The 19,317-nt window shown below is 43.4% G+C and overlaps 1 protein-coding gene and 1 long non-coding RNA gene across 2 annotated transcripts in view; one reads left to right on the top strand and one right to left on the bottom strand.

Moving 5' to 3' along the window:
* The first annotated feature begins 1,862 nt into the window (after window positions 1-1,862).
* Window positions 1,863-7,379, top strand: LOC147356125 (uncharacterized). Its single transcript, XR_015143079.1, has 2 exons — window positions 1,863-4,894; window positions 5,918-7,379. It is a non-coding gene; the product is annotated as an uncharacterized LOC147356125 (long non-coding RNA).
* Window positions 7,380-12,761: 5,382 nt separating this feature from the next.
* The window catches only part of TRAF5 (TNF receptor associated factor 5), a 45,974-nt gene continuing 39,418 nt past the window's right edge, over window positions 12,762-19,317 (bottom strand). The window contains exons 9-11 of the mRNA XM_086343288.1: window positions 18,077-18,217; window positions 16,532-16,700; window positions 12,762-15,873 (exon numbers count right to left, since the gene is read on the bottom strand). Coding sequence (XP_086199414.1) covers window positions 15,296-15,873; window positions 16,532-16,700; window positions 18,077-18,217 — 888 coding nt within the window. The 3' untranslated portion in view covers window positions 12,762-15,295. The remainder of the gene's footprint in view (window positions 15,874-16,531; window positions 16,701-18,076; window positions 18,218-19,317) is intronic.

Below are 19,317 nucleotides of genomic sequence, written 5' to 3'. Positions count from 1 at the left end.
TTATTGAGGCCCCAATGGCACCCCACTCCAGTACTCTTGCTTGGAAAATCCCATGGATGGAGGAGCCTGTTAGGCTGCAATCCATGGGGTCGCTAAGAGTCGGACACGACTGAGTGACTTTACTTTCACTTTTCACTTTCCTGCATTGGAGAAGGAAATGGCAACCCACTCCAGTGTTCTTGCCTGGAGAATCCCAGGGATGGGGGAGCCTGGTGGGCTGCCGTCTATGGGGTCGCAGAGAGTCGACTGAAGTGACTTAGCATAGCATAGCATAGCACTGTACCAGGTGTACAGTCCCTGTGCCTATGACAGCATCTGAAAGTGAAAGCGAAGTCTCTCAGTCATGTCCGACTCTTTGCAACCCCAAGGACTGTAGCCTGCCACGCTCCTCTGTCCATGGGATTCTCCAGGCAAGAATACTGGAGTGGGTTGCCATTTCCTTCTCCAGGGGAACTTCCTGACCCAGGGATCGAACCTGGGTCTCCCACATTGTAGGCAGACGCTTTACCATCTGAGCCACAAGGGAAGCCCAAGGAAGCATAAGCATATAGTAAAACTCAACATTCATAAAACAAAAATGATTGCATTTGGTAACATTACTTCATGGCAAACAGAAGGGGAAAAAGAGGAAGCAGTGACCGATTTTCTTTTCTTGGGACTCCAAAATCACTACGGACAGTGACTGTAGTCATGAAATTAAAAGACGCTCACTTCTTGGAAGAAAAGATATGACAAATATAGACAGTGTATTAAAAGCAGAGACATCATTTTGCTGACAAAGTTCTGTATAGTCAAAGCTATGGGTTTTCCAGTACTTATGTACAGATGTGAGAGTTGGAGCATAAAGAAGACTGAGCACCAAAGAAATGATGCTTTTGTACTGTGGTGTTGGAGAAGACTCTTGACAGTCCCTTGGACTGCAAGGAGATACAACCAGTCCATCCTAAAGGAGATCAACTCTGAATATTCATTGGAAGAACTGATGCTGAAGCTGAAGCTCCAATACTTTGGCTACCTGATATGAAGAGCCAACTCACTGGAAAAGACCCTGATGCTGGGAAAGACTGAGGGCAGGAGGAGAAGGGGGCGACAGAGGCCAAGATGGTTGGATGGCATCACCAACTCAATGTACATGAGTTTGAGCAAACTCTGGGAGATGGTGAAGGACAGGGAAGTGCTCATGGGGTCACAGAGAGTGGGACAGGACTTAGCAAATGAACTACAGTAACAGAGCACATGGTCAGTCAGTCTGTTCAGTTGCTCAGTCGTGTCCGACTCTTTGCGACCCCATGAGCTGCAGCACGCCAGGCCTCCCTGTCCAACACCAACTCCCGGAGCCCACCCAAACTCATGTCCATTGAGTCAGTGATGCCATCCAACCATCTCATCCTCTCTCGTCCCCTTCTCCTCCTGCCCTCAATCTTACCCAGCATCAGTGTCTTTACAAATGAGTCAGCTCTTCCCATGAGGTGGCCAAAGTACTGGAGTTTCAGCTTCAACATTAGACCTTCCAATGAACACCTAGGACTGATCTCCTTTAGGATGGACTGGTTGGATCTCCTTGCAGTCCAAGGGACTCTCAAGAGTCTTCTCCAACACCACAGTTCAAAAGCATCAGATCAAAGGAGAAATAACTTAAAAAAGAATGAAGGGATGGTGCCAAAGCAAAAACAACACCCGGTTGTGGATGTGACTGGTGATAGAAACAAGGTCCAATGCTGTAAAGAGCAATATTGCATAGGAACCTGGAATGTTAGGTCCATGAATCAAGGCAAATTGGAAGTGGTCAAACAGGAGATGGCAAGAGTAAACGTCAACATTCTAGGAATCAGTGAACTAAAATGGACTAGAATGGGTGAATTTAACTCAGATGACCATTTTATGTACTACTGTGGGCAGGAATCCCTTAGAAGAAATGGAGTAGCCATCATGGTCAACAAAAGAGTCCAAAATGCAGTCTAATGTCTAAGTCACTTCAGTCGTGTCCAACTCTGTGCGACCCCATAGATGGCAGCCCACCAGGCTCCCCCGTCCCTGGGATTCTCCAGGCAAGAACACTGGAGTGGGTTGCCATTTCCTTCTCCAAGGCATGAAAGTGAAAAGTAAAAGTAAAGTCACTCAGTCATATCCAACACTTAGCGACCCCATGGACTGCAGCCTACCAGGCTCCTCCATCTATGGGATTTTCCAGGCAAGAGTACTGGAGTGGGGTGCCATGGCTTGGATGCAATCTCAAAAATGACAGAATGATTTCTGTTCATTTCCACGGCAAACCATTCAATATCATGGTGATCCAAGCCTTTGCCCCAACCAGTAACGCTGAAGAAGCTGAAGTTGAATGGTTCTATGAAAACCTACAAGACCTTTTAGAATCAACACCCAAAAAAGATGTCCTTTTCATTATACGGGACTGGAATGCAAAAGTAGGAAGTCAGGAAACACCTGGAGTAACAGGCAAATTTGGCCTTGGGAGTACAGAATGAAGCAGGGCAAAGGCTAATACAGTTTTGCCAAGAAAATGCACTGGTCATAGCAAACACCCTCTTCCAACAACACAAGAGAAGACTCTACACATGGACATCACCAGATGGCCAACACGAAAATCAGATTGTATTCTTTGCAGCCAAAGATGGAGAAGCTCTATACAGTCAGCAAAAACAAGACTGGGAGCTGACTGTGGCTCAGATCATGAACTCCTTATCGCCAAATTCAGACTTAAATTGAAGGAAGTGGGGGAAGCCACTAAACCATTCAGGTATGACCTAAATCAAATCCCTTCTGATTATACAGTGGAAGTGACAAATAGATTTAAGGGACTAGATCTGATAGACAGAGTGTCTGATGAACTATGGACAGGGGTTCATGACATTGTTATGAAGAGGAGACAGGGATCAAGACCATCCCCAAGAAAAAGAAATGCAAAAAGGCAAATTAGCTGTCTGAGGAGGCCTTACAAATAGCTGTGAAAAGAAGAGAAGTGAAAAGCAAAGTAGAAAAGGCAAGATATACCCATTTGAATGCAGAGTTCCAAAGAACAGCAAGGAGAGATAGGAAAGCCTTTCTCAGCAATCAATGCAAAGAAATAGAGGAAAACAACAGAATGGGAAAGACTAGAGATCTCTTCAAGAAAATTAGAGATACCAAGGGAATATTTCATGCAAAGATGGGCACAATAAAGGACAGAAATGGTATGGCCCTAACAGAAGAAGAAGATATTAAGAAGAGGTGGCAAGAATACACAGAAGAACTGTACAAAAAAGATCTTCACTACCCAGTTAATCACGATGGTGTGATCACTCACCTAGAGACAGACATCCTGGAATGTGAAGTCAAGTGGGCCTTAGAAAGCATCACTACAAACAAAGCTAGTGGAGGTGATGGAATTTCAGTTGAGCTATTTCAAATCCTGAAAGATGATGCTGTGAAAGTGCTGCACTCAATATGCCAGCAAATTTGGAAAACTCAGCAGTGGCCACAGGACTGGAAAAGGTCAGTTTTCATTCCAATCCCAAAGAAAGGCAATGCCAAAGAATGCTCAAAGTATGGCACAATTGCACTCATCTCACATGCTAGTAAAAGTAATGCTCAAAATTCTCCAAGCACATGGTGGGGATGCAAAATATTACTAAGCTCAGAGTCTAGATGCCTGATAAAATGGAACACTCAAGGGTCTGCCTGAGGAGAAGCTCTGAAAAAGTTCTTAAAGGTCACATTTCCATAAACAGGGACCTTTTAGAATTCAGAAAAAATTCTCAGAAGCAACTAAAGGGAGAATGATTAGGATTTGTGAAAGAGCAAGGGGTGAGTCCAACAGCTTTGGAGCCAGCTACACAATGGATTCAGATTTCAACCCCAGGCAAACTGTTACCTAGAGCAAATTAACTTTCCTCTTCCTCAGTTTCCTCTTTTCTCAGTTTCCTCTTCCTCAGTTTCCATCGCATCCTATTTGCGATGATTAAAAAAAGAACGCCTGTTAAACACACAGATCAGTGGCTCTTAAGATATTCTTTTCGTTAATTGTTGCGATTATTTAAAAAGGAAGGGGTTTTTTAGAGGGGAGGAGGGGCTCTGCGCTGAGAGGGCTGGTCCCTTGGTAACCGATTTAGTTAGAAAACGGGAAGATTCTGAAGCAGAAAGTAAGATCGCATTCCTCGGGGCAAGTAGGGGTAGAAGTGATGGTGGGAGCCTTCCCACGGTGTATAAGCAGGACGAGGAAGGGCTGAGACGAGTGTGCACAAGGAACACACCCTCCAGAATACAAGTGAGAGGCTGGCGACCGTTTCAGATCACCGAAGAGCTCACGGAAAAGGACACAGCTTCTGGGGAAACCTCGAGCGCTGGGAGTGGCGGCAGACAGACCTGGAGGGGCCCAGACGCCAGGGAGGGACTTCACAAGGAGGTGATGGAGGGGGAACCTGCGGCCTCTTTCCCGCCGCAGCTCCAACTGGGACAGTCACGTACTGGAAACTGCAGGGGGCGGGAAACGACCTTTCTGGGCGGGAAGGGCAGCCGCGACGCAACGAAGCTGAGGAGGCAGGACGGCGGCGCCACGCCGTGCAGGCGCGGCCAGCGGCGTCTGGGGCGCGCACGCGTCAGCCGGCCGGAAGCGCCCCGCCCACCACGCGGAGCAGGGCGGAGCCAAAGGGCCTCTTCCGGCCTCTGGGCCCTCGCGGGGGCTGCTCGCGGGCTGACTGGAGACTGTTTGCCCACTCGTCAGGAACCTCAAACCGGGGGCGGGTTCTGTCACAGGTTGTCACCAGACGGCAACGTTTCCCCGGAACTTGCTTGGGATTCCGTTTCAAATCTGTAATGGACTGTCACCAGATGGCAAAGTTTTCGGTAGATTTGCCCAGATACGGTACTTGTATAATATGGAGACGTACCATTGAGAAAGGTGGGGTTATTTCTCCGGGAATTCAAGGCTTCCCTTGTTGTTCTGGTTAGTCTTAGTCTGTTAGTCTTAGGTTTTGAAGAACTGATGTTTAAAGTCATCAAGATGTGGTGACTTTTTAAGGGATAAGTTTGTTTTTTTTCCCCCCTCAGGAAAGTACCCATTTCATCTACATTTTCAAACAGTATTAAATTGTATATGATATTAAAATTTTTGATCTCATATTGTTCTTAATTCATTGTTACATATTGATGTCTTTTTTCTTTATCAGGTTTATTGAATCAACTTTATTTTATTGATAACCTCTATCGTAGAATATTTTCCTCTTTCATTAATGTGCTTTCTTTAAGTTCTTCCATCTTATTTCTTTGGTTTATTTTGTTCTTTGTAGAAAGCTCAGTCTTTATAATGTTTAATATGAAATGTTACAAACATGTATAAAGTTACAGGGAATAATATAACGAACACTTATATACCAGCCACCTAACTACTGCATTTTAGCACTTTTCCATATTTGCTTCAGATTTTATCTTACCTATTCAATTAGAGCCTCCTGGGAACCTTTCTGCAATTTCATTCTCCCTTTCTTCCTCTCCAAAGGATGTTCTGTCATTCCCATGAAAGCTTATATTCATATATATATATATATCATATAGTATTATTTCATATATATATATATGAATATAAGCTTTCATATATTTCATATATATTTCATATATATATATATATATATATATGAATATAACATATAGTATTGTATGGGAAAAGCAAGAGAGTTCCAGAAAAGCATCTATTTCTGCTTTATTGACTATGCCAAAGCCTTTGACTGTGTGGATCACAATAAACTGTGGGAAATTCTGAAAGAGAGGGGAATACCAGACCACCTGATCTGCCTCTTGAGAAATCTGTATGCAGGTCAGGAAGCAACAGTTAGAACTGGACATGGAACAACAGACTGGTTCCAAATAGGAAAAGGAGTTCGTCAAGGCTGTATATTGTCACCCTGTTTATTTAACTTATATGCAGAGTACATCATGAGAAACACTGGACTGGAAGAAACAAGCTGGAATCAAGATTGCCAGGAGAAATATCAATAACCTCAGATATGCAGATGACACCACCCTTATGGCAGAAAGTGAAGAGGAACTCAAAAGCCTCTTGATGAAAGTGAAAGTGGAGAGTGAAAAAGTTGGCTTAAAGCTCAACATTCAGAAAATGAAGATCATGGCATCTGGTCCCACCACTTCATGGGAAATAGATGGGGAAACAGTGGGAACAGTGTCAGACTTTATTTTTCTGGGCTCCAAAATCACTACAGATGGTGACTGCAGCCATGAAGTTAAAAGACGCTTTCTCCTTGGAAGGAAAGTTATGACCAACCTAGATAGCATATTGAAAAGCAGAGACATTACTTTGCCAACAAAGGTTCGTCTAGTCAAGGCTATGGTTTTTCCTGTGGTCATGTATGGATGTGAGAGTTGGACTGTGAAGAAGGCTGAGTGCCGAAGAATTGATGCTTTTGAACTGTGGTGTTGGAGAAGACTCTTGAGAGTCCCTTGGACTGCAAGGAGATCCAACCAGTCCATTCTGAAGGAGATCAGCCCTGGGATTTCTTTGGAAGGAATGATGCTAAAACTGAAACTCCAGTACTTTGGCCACCTCATGCGAAGAGTTGACTCATTGGAAAAGACTCTGATGCTGGGAGGGATTGGGGGCAAGAGGAGAAGGGGACGACAGAGGATGAGATGGCTGGATGGCATCACTGACTTGATGGACGTGAGTTTGAGTGAACTCTGGGAGTTGGTGATGGACAGAGAGGCCTGGCATGCTGCGATTCATGGGGTCACAAAGAGTCGGACACGACTGAGTGACTGATCTGATCTAATCTGATCTGATTATTTCATATGTTTTTTAAACCTAACATAAATGATACCATTGTGTAAATTTTGTTGTATTTGTGAAAGTTATTCATGTTGATTCATGTGTTTCTAGTTTTTTTTATCTTAAGTGCTTAGCATCATAGGACTATAAAGCAATTTATCCATTCTCCTGTTGCTAGTAATTTAATGATTCCTGATTTATGCCATTATGGTATGAATTAATGACCATACTTGTACACATCTTACTGGGCCCATGGCAAGAATTTTTTGATACATGTTTAGAAATGAAATTGTACAATTCAACTTTCTTTGAAATTGCCGTATCGTTCTCCAGCACTAGCAGCAGTTTACCTTTCCACCAGCCATGTGATGCTCCACGCCCATGGCATCCCTTGTTTGCTGGGAGCTTTTCCTCCCCCTTGTTCTTTGCTATTATAGACAATCCTGGAGGAAACTCTTATATGTGGCTTCTGGGCTTGTGCAAGAGCATCTCTGAATATATACCTAGTTGTTCTGCTTTGTTTTAGATGAATATTTAAAAGCATATACCTGTGTCCCCCATGTTTGAGATATTTCCTCTTTTAATAGTAAAACTTCACTCGTTGTTATTTATGTGTTTGGGTTTAATTCTAACTTGTTTTTTCTGTGTATCATACTTCCTGTTGTGTTCATCTCTTCTGTGTTTGGTTTGATGTTTCCTTTTCCAGTTTTTTTTTTCTTTAATGGTTTGGAAGTTAAACATTCAGTGGTTATTCTTATTATATTTTAACTCATTTAATTTTATATATTTTTAGCAGCATGTAGAGTTAATCAGTACCCATATGAGGCAGCCTTGCATAGTAAGAGTGGAGCCTCTGAAGTCAGACTGCCTGGATTCAGATCCTGGCTTTACCATTTGTTAGCTGTGTAAACTAGAGTTTATTACATAACTTCTCTGTGCCCATTGCCTCATCTGTAAGCAAGGATAAAATTGCATATACCCCATAAGATTGCTGAGAGGATTTGCATGTTAATACATATTGGGTGTGTAAAATTCTTAGGACAGTACTTAGTACATAGCACATAGCTCTCTCTAATCATCAGTTTTTTTCAACTATGAAATGGGCATTATACCTGCCTAACAGATTTGTTACAAAGATTCTGTGCATTAGTGTTTATGCACAATTCTGTGTAATACACTGAGCACTTTTCATGCACTTGAAATAGACATGGTGTTTGCCTTCAAGGAGTTTGTGATCTAGGAAGGGCACAGACTTGTGAAAAGAACTGCGGTATGGTGTAACCTTAATACTTTCCCTGTGACCTCTGTGTCCCCTTCTTATCTGTGCTCTACACAGAGCATTTTTTTAGAACACGTCAATCAGATCATGCCTTCCCCAGCCCAAATCAGGTCAACTTTCACTGCACTTCACATAAACCACAACCTCCTCACCATGACTTCAGCACTAGATTCTGGGCACTGCCTCCTCTTCTAACCTCGTCAGGTGTCACCCTTCCCTCTTCTAATGGGCTCCCACCACACTGGCCTCATCTCAGCTCCTTAAAACAATTCTTTATTTATTCCTTGGTGCCCTCTGCCCCGAATTCTCATCCCATCTGCTCCCCTCAGGGCTCACTCATCTTTCAGGTCTCAGCTTGATTCAGTTACAAACTGAATCAAGTTACAAACTTGGTTAGTTACAAACCACAGGATCCATTCTGAACGTGACAGGGCCTTCCTTAACATTATGTTGCCCACAGAAGCTCCAGGAAGACCACAGAGGCCGGCTGTGAATATAGCACAGCCAGGTATGACACCAAGACACACAAGAGGCAACAGCAAAAATCCATCACAGTGGCCACCGTCATTTGACAGCAACACCACAGCTTCTAGAAACACAACCTACAGAAGTAAGGACGGGCTTCCAGAAACTCTGCCTCCAGTCCACTCACCACTGGGAAGTCAGAATCTGGCAAACCTTAAAAAAAAGAAGTTGAGTCTTTCCAACTTCATCTTTCAAGTTGAAGTTTTGCCTCACTGCCTGATGGTTGGGACCTGGGCCACTTCCCTGTGCTGCAAAGGAGGTCAAGGAGGCAAGCTTCCTCACAGGAAATTGCTCAGATTTTATAAGGGTGTTCCAAAGTGCTAAACAGCCAGGAAACATGTCACCCGAGCACTGACTATCATGTTACCTTCCCTGACAACCCAGAGTGTGTACATATCCTCCCCATCCAAAGCCATTACTCCTTCACTGTAGTCTGTCATTTTCTTGAAGGCATTTATCACAACTTGTATTGTTCTATACTTATCCTGGAGCCAGAGTCTAAGGTCTAAGGAGTTGTATTCAAGCAAGTGTGACTCAAACAGCCAAAATAACTTAAACATGTATTTTCAGTTCAGTTCAGTTCAGTCACTCAGTCATGTCCGACTCTCTGCGACCCCATGAATTGCAGCATGCCAGGCCTCCCTGTCCATCACCAACTCCCGGAGTTCACTCAAACTCATGTCCATCGAGTCAGTGATGCCATCCAGCCTTCTCATCCTCTGTCATCCCCTTCTCCTCCTGCCCCCAATCCCTCCCAGCATCAGAGTCTTAACATGTATTTTAGTCTTTTTTTTAAAGTTAAATTTTATTGGAGTATAGTCGCTTACAACGTGCTGTTAGTTTCTGCTTTATAGTAAAGTGACTCCGTTATGTGTGTACACATATTCACTCTTTTCAGATTTCCTTCCTACTCAGGTCACCACAGGGCACTGAGTAGGGGTCTCCGTGCTCTACAGTAGGGTCTCATCGTGCTGTGCTTAGTTGCTCAGTCGTGTCTGACTCTTTGTGTCCCTGTGGACTGTAGCCCGCCAGGTTCCTCTGTCCATGGGGATTCTCCAGGCAAGAATACTGGAGTGGGATGCCATGCCCTCCTCCAGGGGATTTTCCCAACCCAGGGATTGAACCCAGGCGTCTTGCAGGCGGATTCTTTACCCTCTGACCCACCAGGGAAGCCCAGGTTCTCATCAGTTGTTTTATACATGGTAGTGTATATGCGTCAGTCCCAATTTCCCAATTTGTCCCATCCTGCCTGTCCCCCTTTGTAACCATACGTTTGTTCTCTACATCTGTGACTCTATTTCTGCTTTGCAAACAAGTTCATCAGTACCATTTTTCTGGATTCCACATAGACGCGATATTACACAACACTTTTCTCTTTCTGACTTACTCTACTCTGTATAACAATCTCTAGGTCCATCCACATGTCTGCAAATGGCACTATTTCCTTCCTCTTTATGGCTACTATTCCACTGTATATACACCACATCTTCTTTATCCATTCCTCTGCTGATGGGCATTTAGGTTGCTTCCATGCCCTTGCTATTGTAAATCGTGCTGTGATGAACTCTGGGGTGCATGCATGCTTTTGAATTATGGTTTTCTCCAGATACACGCCTAGAAGTGGGATTGCTAAGTCATATGGTAGTTCTATTTTTGTTTTTTTTCAGGAATCTCCATTCTGTTCTCCATAGTGGTTGTAACCAATTTATATTCCTGCCAACAGTGCAAGAGCATTCCCTTTTCTCCACATCCTCTCCAGCATTTATTGTTTGTAGATTTTTTGATGATGGCCATTTTGACTGGTATGAGGTGATATATCATTGTAGTTTTGATTTGCATTTCTCTAATAATTAGTGATGTTGAACATCTTTTCATGTGTTTGTTGGCCATCTGTATGTCTTCTTTGGTGAAATGTCTATTTAGGTCTTGTACCCATTTTTGATTGGGTTGTTTGTTTTGATATCGAGCTGCATGAGCTGCTTGTATGTTTTGGAGATTAATCACTTGTCAGTTGCTTCCTTTGCAAATATTTTCTCCCATTCTGAGGGTTGTCTTTTCGTTTTATGGTTTCCTTTGCTGTGCGAAAGCTTTTAAGTTTAATTAAGTCTGATTTGTTTTGTTTTTATTTTCATTATTGTAGAAGGTGGATTGGAAAAGGTCTTGCTATGATTTATGTCAAAGAGTGTTCTGCCTATATTTTCCTCTGAGAGTTTTTTAGTATCCAGCCTTACATTTTGGTCTTTAATCCATTTTGATAAACATGTATTCTAGTCTTTAACATGGGTCTCTTGGAAGAATAAAAGCATCAGTTCCCATTGAACTGTTCTTTAATTCTCCCCAGTCCCACTTAAGTGGGCTGCTTTGGCTTTTCTTTATAAATTTCACCTTGGGCTCTCCCTTCAAGTGTTTTCTGCCTATTCTCTTATTTAGCATCATAAATATGCAGAATGGTCTGAGAGATACATGTTTCTGGCAGTGAGTGGAGGCGGGGGAAGTTAGGAGGCAAAGTCTATCCGGACAACTGGGAACATGCACACAGTGGGCATTTTGGTTCACTGCTGTGATGATCTCCAGATTATGTTTTATGAGGACAAGGATGACATCTGTTTTATTTGCAGCTAAAGTAAAATCTGACAAAAATATAGTCAGTTAACATTTGTTTTCTGGGAAAAAAGAAAAGTACAGGAAGTGAGTTATAGACAAGGAGGTATACAGCTCAGAGCAAGGGCTCCTGGCCTAGTGGAGGGTAGGGGTTGAGTGCAAGGGAGTAAGGGCTGGTTTGAGAAGGCATCTTGGAGAGGTGAGGCCAAAGCAGAATCTTAAAGAGCAAGAATCCACCAGGCAATGGAGGAGGTGAGGATGGAGAAGAATATTCTAGATAGAAATGAGCACAGGCACAGACAAACATCAAAATGGCTTAGTATGCTGTTGCTAAATGCAAGGCAGAACGGTCAGGAGGTGAGGCTGGAGAGGCTGAAGCAGGTATGCAGGGCCTTGCCTGCCAGGCCAGGGAGGCTGGAGTCCTGTGGGTGATGGAGCCACAGTGGGTGGGTGAGGTGGGGAGTCACCCTTGAATTTTCATTTTAGAGATTATTGGGTGTCAATGTGAGGCTGGATCCGAAAGAGGCAAAAGAAAATATAGCGAGAACAGTTGTGAAGCAAAAACTGTAGGCCAGCAAACAGGGCAGTAGTAGACAGGAGGGATATGGAATAGTAGAAATAGTTTTAAGACATTGTTTGGAGGTTCAGTTGGCACACTGGCTGGGCGACTGGATGGGGAAAGTGGGGGGGAATCCACAGTGTCCAAGCTCTGGCATGGATGCTTACGTCACTCCCCGAGGGAGAACACACACGGGAGTCATGGGTTGGTGGTGGTGGAGAGTGTGGAGACCTCCCATTCAGTTTTGGTGAAGTGTACGTGAAGGTACTCACGCGACCTCTGTGCTTAGATATTCAGCAGGTACTTGGACAGAGGAGTCTTCAGGGAGATGAGGAGTTCAAGGATGCTGTGGAGTGCCCTGGAAGCGACTGCTGTTCTCAGCGGGGATTTGGCCCTGCTGACATTCACTTCTCTTCCCATCTCCCTTGGTATCTAACCTCTGATCTCTGACCTCTTCTCCAAGTGCTTGGCAGGCTGCTCTTCCTCCTCCCTAAAATGTGATGTTTCCAGGGAATTTCACCACCCAAGTCCTCTTTTGTGCATCCATCAAAGCTTTCTCAGAATTCTTATGTAAGGTGAAGGCCCATGTCTGCAACCACTTTCAAGAGAAAAGAGGTTGTTGCAGCGTGGACTGATTGTCCAAGGGCCTCCACAAAGGGTTCGTGGCACTCTGTTCCACTTGTGTGTGTTCAAGATAGGTGCTGGGAATGGACCCTGTGACTATTTCTTGTTTCTCTGAAATCATCATATTTGGAGACCAAGCGTCAGAATTCAGATCTGTTGAGGTGTGTGAGTGTGTACTCCACCTCCATACCCTCCTTGAATCCTGCACGCACCTTTCTCAAGGTTGTAAACTCCCCGTTTATGCCTGCTGTGTCGTTTTCTTTTCATCAGAAACTGAATCAGGCCAAAGTGGAATAAATTTAAACCTTACAGATACAGAATAAAAATAACTGTTTGGATCATAAAAATGGAAAAATAATTTCCGTGGATCGATTTCCTCACAACAAAATTCACAACTCTTATTTTGTGAGAGAGAAGTGCTTTTTATTATAGAATACCTTGTTCTGTGTTCACTGTTTGAATGATGAAGGGACTCTGAGCTTATAAGCAAACCATGCCATAAGTCATACTTTTCATGTAGAGAAGTTGGTTAAAACACAAAATCAGTGTTTTGATAAATTCACTTTGAAATGTTTTTCACATCAAAGGCTTAAAACTAGTCACAACAGTGTGCTCTCCTGCTCCTCAGAACACAAGGATGACTTTGGACCAGATGAGAAACACTGCGGACCAGCACACAGAACCACCAGCATCCAGCTGTGTGGTCTAGAGAAAGACTTGCTGACTTTGCCTGAGAGGATGGGCTGACCGCCAGCTGCACCCGAGTTCACCAGCACCTGCAGGGTGGTTCTCTACCAGATTTCTTCTGTGAACTCAGGGCTTTGAATTTAACCCTTTGGGAAGATTTGTGTAGTATGAGCCTTTGATATCTTGAAAATTTCACAGGGAGAGAGGAAGAAAGTTCCAACTATTCCAGAAGTCACTGGTATCAATCATGCTGCTTCTGTGAGGTCAACTGATCAAGGTTTGTAACGTGTGTGCTTGCCTGTACACGCTCAAGGGAGCCAGCCTAGTGTGGGTAGTGCTCAATGGCATAACAAGAGTGAGGGCCCAGGAAAACTGGGTAGTTTTGGGTTAAGCTCAGGCTTATCAAGAGTCTAGGCTTCCCTGGTTGCTCAGGCGGTAAAGAGTCTGCCTGCAGTGCGGGAGACCCAGGTTCGATCCCTGGTTCGGGAACAGCCCCTGAAAAAAGGAATGGCAACCCACTCCAGTATGCTTGCCTAGAAAGTCCCATGGATGGGAGCCTGGCAGGCTACGGTCCATGTGGTTGCAAAGGTCAGACATGACTGAGTGATTTCACTTCAGGCTTATCAAGAGTCAGGGCTTCCCTGGTGGCTCGGTCACTAAAGAATCCGCCTACCAATGCAGGAGACGCTGATTTGATCCCTGGGTCAGGAAGATCCCCTGAAGAAGGAAATGGCAAGCCACTCCAGTATTCTTGCCTGGGAAATCCCACGGACAGAGGAGCCTGGCAGACTCCGGTCCATGGAGTTGCAAGAGTCGGACACGACTAAACTACTGCCACCATGTCAAGAGTCAGGAGGGTTTTGTATAGACTTGTATTTACACTCTCAGACCCATACGGATAGACATAGAAGAACACGTTCTTTCTGTTCTTCACAAAGTACTCAGGACTTTGACAAGAAACATCGTAAGTTTACATAAATGCCAATTTTCAAACCAATTTATGAACTCAAAATTCTACTCAAAAAGAAAAAGACACCCTTCTTAGCCATCAATTTCAGATGGGAGTTCTGATTTCCAGAGGAAATATTAATGGTGTTCTCCCTAGGTTTTAATTCCTCTTATCCATATATGACACTTTCTCCATCATATACTAAATTCTGCCCATCCTAATATTAATTTGCTATAATTACCAAATATCTGTAAACTATGTTTAAACATGTATGTATATATTAAGTTGAATCTTATGAAATTGCTAACATTTGATCATTTTGTTTGTAAATAGTTTTTTCATGTGGTTTGACCTAATAACTTTAGCTGGATGGCTGTATCTCCATATATATATATATATATACTATGCAGTGTTTTCTGCTTTACTTCAGCAGGAAGAATGAAAATACTTTATTCACAAGTTCTTATGCAGCCTTGCAAAACTGTGCTTGCTGACTACTGGTAAATTTCATGAAAGTATTAAAAGTGTAGTAGCTTCCACAATACAGTATTTAACCCAAAAAAGTCTGATCCAAACTGGGTATACTGACTTTGAAGTACACTACCCATCTACTTGGGCTTCCCTGGAGGCACAGGTAAAAAAATCTGCTTGCCAAGCAGGAGACACAGGTTCAATCCCTGTGTTGGGAAGATCCCTTGGAGGAGGAAATAGCAACCCACTCCAGTATTCTTGCCTGGAGAATTCCACAAACAGAGGACCCCAGTGGGCTGTAGTCCACAGGGTCGCAAAAAGTCGGACATGACATAGTGACTAAATAACAACAACCACCCTACCTAACTACTCAACTGAAATAGCCTACCCTAAAAGATAGCTTTTGTAGGCTTAAGGTCAGTTCTAGAATCCACAGGCCAAATATAAAAATACCAAAACACTTTCGATTGGAAGTTCTACTAATACATCTGTGTCCTCAAAGACATTTAATATTATAGAAGACTGAGACCCTGAGACCCCACACTAAGCACCAGTTAAAGAGGTATGCTTCAGTCCTTACGTTTAAGGAAGTTAACGTCTTTCAAGAGATATAAAAATATAAATAATGAGAAGATAGTCTGAGTATTATAAGTTGCAAACTGGGACAATAAAATGTAAAAAGAAGACAGCACTTGAGAAACCTTAAAATGACTTCATACGTTAAGGACAAAAAGCCAAGTACAAATATGTACTGAGCCCAGGTTCAGTCCCTACATTAACCACAGGTTCTGGATTCAAGGAGTCCTTTTATCCCTCCAGAAGCAATGATTAGAGATCCTCCAGGTCAGTTAAGTCCACAGCCACTTTCAAGAAGAGGGTATCATCCTTAATGTAGGTGTTCTTGGCATTCTCCAGAGTGGAATGAGCCACAAAGCGAGGACAGCCGGAGGCGATGTTCATCTCCCCGTCGGGTCTCTTAAAGCTGCTGCTGTTGGGGTCCGCCTTGAAGGTCTCCATAATGTGGTTCTTTTTGCCACTCTGGTCCAGAAGCATAAGGGTCACCCTCTGCCTGAACGGCCACTGCAACAGTGAGTCAAACTCCCCTCGCATCACCACAAAGTACAAAGACAGGTGCGTCCCCTTCCCAGACCCGTCCCCGTTCAGGTAGGCTCTAGCGCAGAGGCGGTAGCCACACCGGCTGGTGTAGAAGGGCTGGCTGAAGATGGATACTGTGTGTCCGTCCAGCGCCTCCTTCTTCTTCAGCTTGTAGTCTGTCACCTTCCAGATGAGCTTTCCGTTATAGCAGGCGCTTTCTAGCAGTTTAAATCGCTCTTCGTTTTTATTCAGCTGTGCTTTATGAATATTAATGTGGGCATCATGTTTGTTAGTCTCCCCTTCCAAAACAACTGCAAAGAAAAAAAGATTCTGAAGGCCTTAAAGCTGTCTTTCAAATATGCCCAAAATGAAATTTGGTTATCCAAAGAGAATCAATAGAATTCTGACATTCCCAAAACGAACTGAATTCAATGTCCACCAATGTGACATCCATGTTAATAATACCGACTCCATGATTCTCATGTCTTGGAAAGACTGGCCCCAAGAAAACCCCAATGCGTCCTCTTGAACTGAAGCTCCCTGAAGTGTAGAGAAGACCCACTCAGCACGCGTCTAGCAGGCTTTGGCATGGTAAGCCCCACTACATTCTAACTGGGATGCTTTCAAATAGCCAAACGTGTCTCTGCTTTTCTATACTTGAAACAATGTTCCCTGCCACATCTTTCCCCTAGCCTTCTCATTGTCTGCTCTCCTTAACAAACCATCATTCCCTATTCTCGGAATTTCCTGGCCTGTTTCCACCCTGTCCTTGTTCCAGTTCCCACTCAGGGCCCTTCATCATTTTTGTCTGAGTGCCCAGAACCTCATATTGTTCTGCTTCACAAATACCAGACTCAGCACTGTGGACCCTGGATGGCTGTGCCTCTCCACTGGCCCGTTTTCTTGTTTCTGTGAACACATGCAGAAGTCATGAAGCACGAGAAGAGAAGCAGAAGACATTAGACATACCTAGTCTTTGGTCATTGGTTTCCAGCAGGGTGATTTTCTGTTTCACTGTATCAATTGCTTCCACCAAAGGCTTCAGATCAAATTTACTCTGTTGCTGGTTAGCCATTTGTAGTAACTGACGCACCTGAACTTCTAGCCAAGCAGACTTGTCAATGTGACTGGCAAGAACCTTTCAGTACAAAATAGATCAACACGTCAAAAAAACATGAATGATTCTTTGAGATCACATTTTTTCATCTCAAACATTTCACCTTGAATTAACCAATTAATGCAGTGAAAAAAATGCACGGTTCAGAAGAGAGAGGATAGGATGTCAGAGAGATGAATCACCTAATACCTTCCTCCCCGCTCTACAGTATCTTGGCTCCTGTTTCAAATCTTTGAACTGTTCTTCACCTGAGTCTTACTTCTCCCTTGGATTTTCCCCTCTTGGTTCTTTAGCCTATCTTTGTATTTATGTTCTCCCTGTCTGTCCTCTTGCCTTATCACTTCCTTCTCCGTCACAACGCTTCTGATTCACTCCCGCTCTGCGAGACGGCAGAGAATGTGCTGGAAGAAGGCCCATCTGTTCTGGTCTGAGCACGGCAGGTGGTACTCAGTGCCCCAAGATAAGGCCTGAACACTTGGTTGCTCTCTTTAGATGGAAGGGATTAAACAAAACTATATTTCTCCCGCCCTCAGTGTCTTCACTCTTGACTGGTTTTTGTGTTAGAAAAAGGTCAGAATTAAGATAACAACAATTGATGGATTTCCTTTTTGCTATACGCAAACACACACACATCCATACAGTATGCGGACAAAGTATGGAAATGACATGGCCTACATTTTCTGGTATAATCCTCAAAAAGATTGCCCATATCACATTATGAAATATTTTGCACTATAAATTTTAAAATCACAATAAAGACATTATTCTTTAGAAATCTGTTTATGGTTACTTAACAGTCATGATTTACAAAGTAATTTTTGCTCTATTTTAGTAATGTGTAAAGCATTTTCTTCCCAAAGGAATTAATAGTTTTACTTTGTTGACTGCAAAATGCAGAACTACAGATGTGCTCAATAAATCTGAAGTCAAGTGACAAATATTGGGTCAATAGTGACAACCCTCATAAATTGTGTAAAAGTACCGTACCAGTGCAAACGTGTACTGACATGGCTAAGTGCACTGGGTTATGTAAAAGATCTCTATTCGTAGGAAATACATTGCGAAGCGTGTAGGGGTAAAGGGCTATAATAGGCGGCTTACTCTCAAAGGGTTCAGAAAGAACACCCACAAAGAGAGAGAGACAGGGACAGGATGGGGGCTAAGGACAGGGTTGGGATGAGGCAGGGGAGACAGGATGAAGGAAGCAAACGGGACAGAACACTGTCGACGAGTGAATCTGGGTGCGGAACACACAGGTGTTCTTTGTACTGTCTTAGCTTTGCACCTTTGAAATTATCTCCATTTGAAAAGTTAGTTTTTCCATTTAAAAAGTTAGTTAAAAAGCTAACTGGCTGTGGGGTTAAATCTGGGTTATGACTGGAAAGGCCGTTTCTCACCTGCATATTTGAGAGGAAGCTTCCATTTTTGCCAAACAACTGTGCGAACTGCTTGAACTCCTTTTCGAATTTCTTTACCATTTCTGCTAGCTGCTGGATTTTGCTTTCTTTTTGTTCTAGGCTCTTATATAAGTCAGAAATCTAATAACAGGAATATGAATGAAGTAATTTAAATGCATGCAGACAAGTTAAAATAATTTGAATATAGTTCTAGGAAAAGACTACAGGTGAGAAAGTATGTTAAGGAAAAATATATATACATATTTATAGAAAATATTTACAGGTAGATTACTATATAATTCTAAGAAAACGTTTGAAGGTACTTCAAAAAAAGAGAGATCCACAGATTTCTCGCCAGCCTCTGCTGTGTGTAACCCACTTTGAGGGATCATCCCATGCTAGTGACATCACTTGATTAAATTTGCTGAACTGGTTCTTGTCTTTCATTTAGTACGTACTTACTAAACACCTAGGACTTCCTGTAGCTCAAATGGTAAAGAACCTGCCTGCAATGCAGGAGACCTGGGTTCAATCCCTGTGTTGGGGAGATCCTCTGGAGAAGGGAATGGCAACCCACTCCAGTATTCTTGCCTGGAGAAGCCCACGGACAGGGGAGCCTGGTGAGCTACAGTCCATGGGGTTGCACAGAGTCGGACATGACTAACTACTGCTACTAAACAACCACAGAGTTCGGATCACCACACCACATTAGATGCTGTCTGCACGGTGTCAACAGTAATAGCTGCAATTTACTATCCAGTTATTATATTCACTAGCTCTTTTAATCCTCAAAGAACCCCATGAGTTGGATACAAGGGTCAGCCTCATTTCATAGATAAGGAAACAGAGCCAGAGAGTTCAACCTGCCTAGTATACTGCTGACAAGTGGCAGGCAAAACACACCGCCTCTCCGAATTTGTAATCCCTTTGAGGGAAACAACTAAAAACCTCTGAGTGATCCTAGACAGCCTTCTCTTACCCCTACATCCATTCAGTCAGCAATACCTGCCAACTTTAACTCCTGACACAAAACGAAACAACTCTTACAACCACTTCTCACTGTACCTGTTTCAGCCTGGACTGGTTCTCACCTGGGCTGCTATGATAGCCTCTTAGCCAGTCATACACTGTCCCTCACACACACACACCTGAAGAGAAGCTCTACGGAGCTGGACTGGCATGGGTCCTATAGTCCACTGGAACTCCAGCAACTGGTTTGGTGCCTGGCACCAGTAGGTGCT

Source organism: Bos grunniens, chromosome 16, assembly GCF_055505025.1.
Source record: "Bos grunniens cultivar Pamir isolate PY7600 chromosome 16, Bosgru_T2T1.0, whole genome shotgun sequence".
In the NCBI taxonomy this organism is placed as follows: domain Eukaryota; kingdom Metazoa; phylum Chordata; class Mammalia; order Artiodactyla; family Bovidae; genus Bos; species Bos grunniens.
Note: the sequence above shows the minus strand (reverse complement) of the source record. Positions and strands in the feature narration are given on the sequence as shown.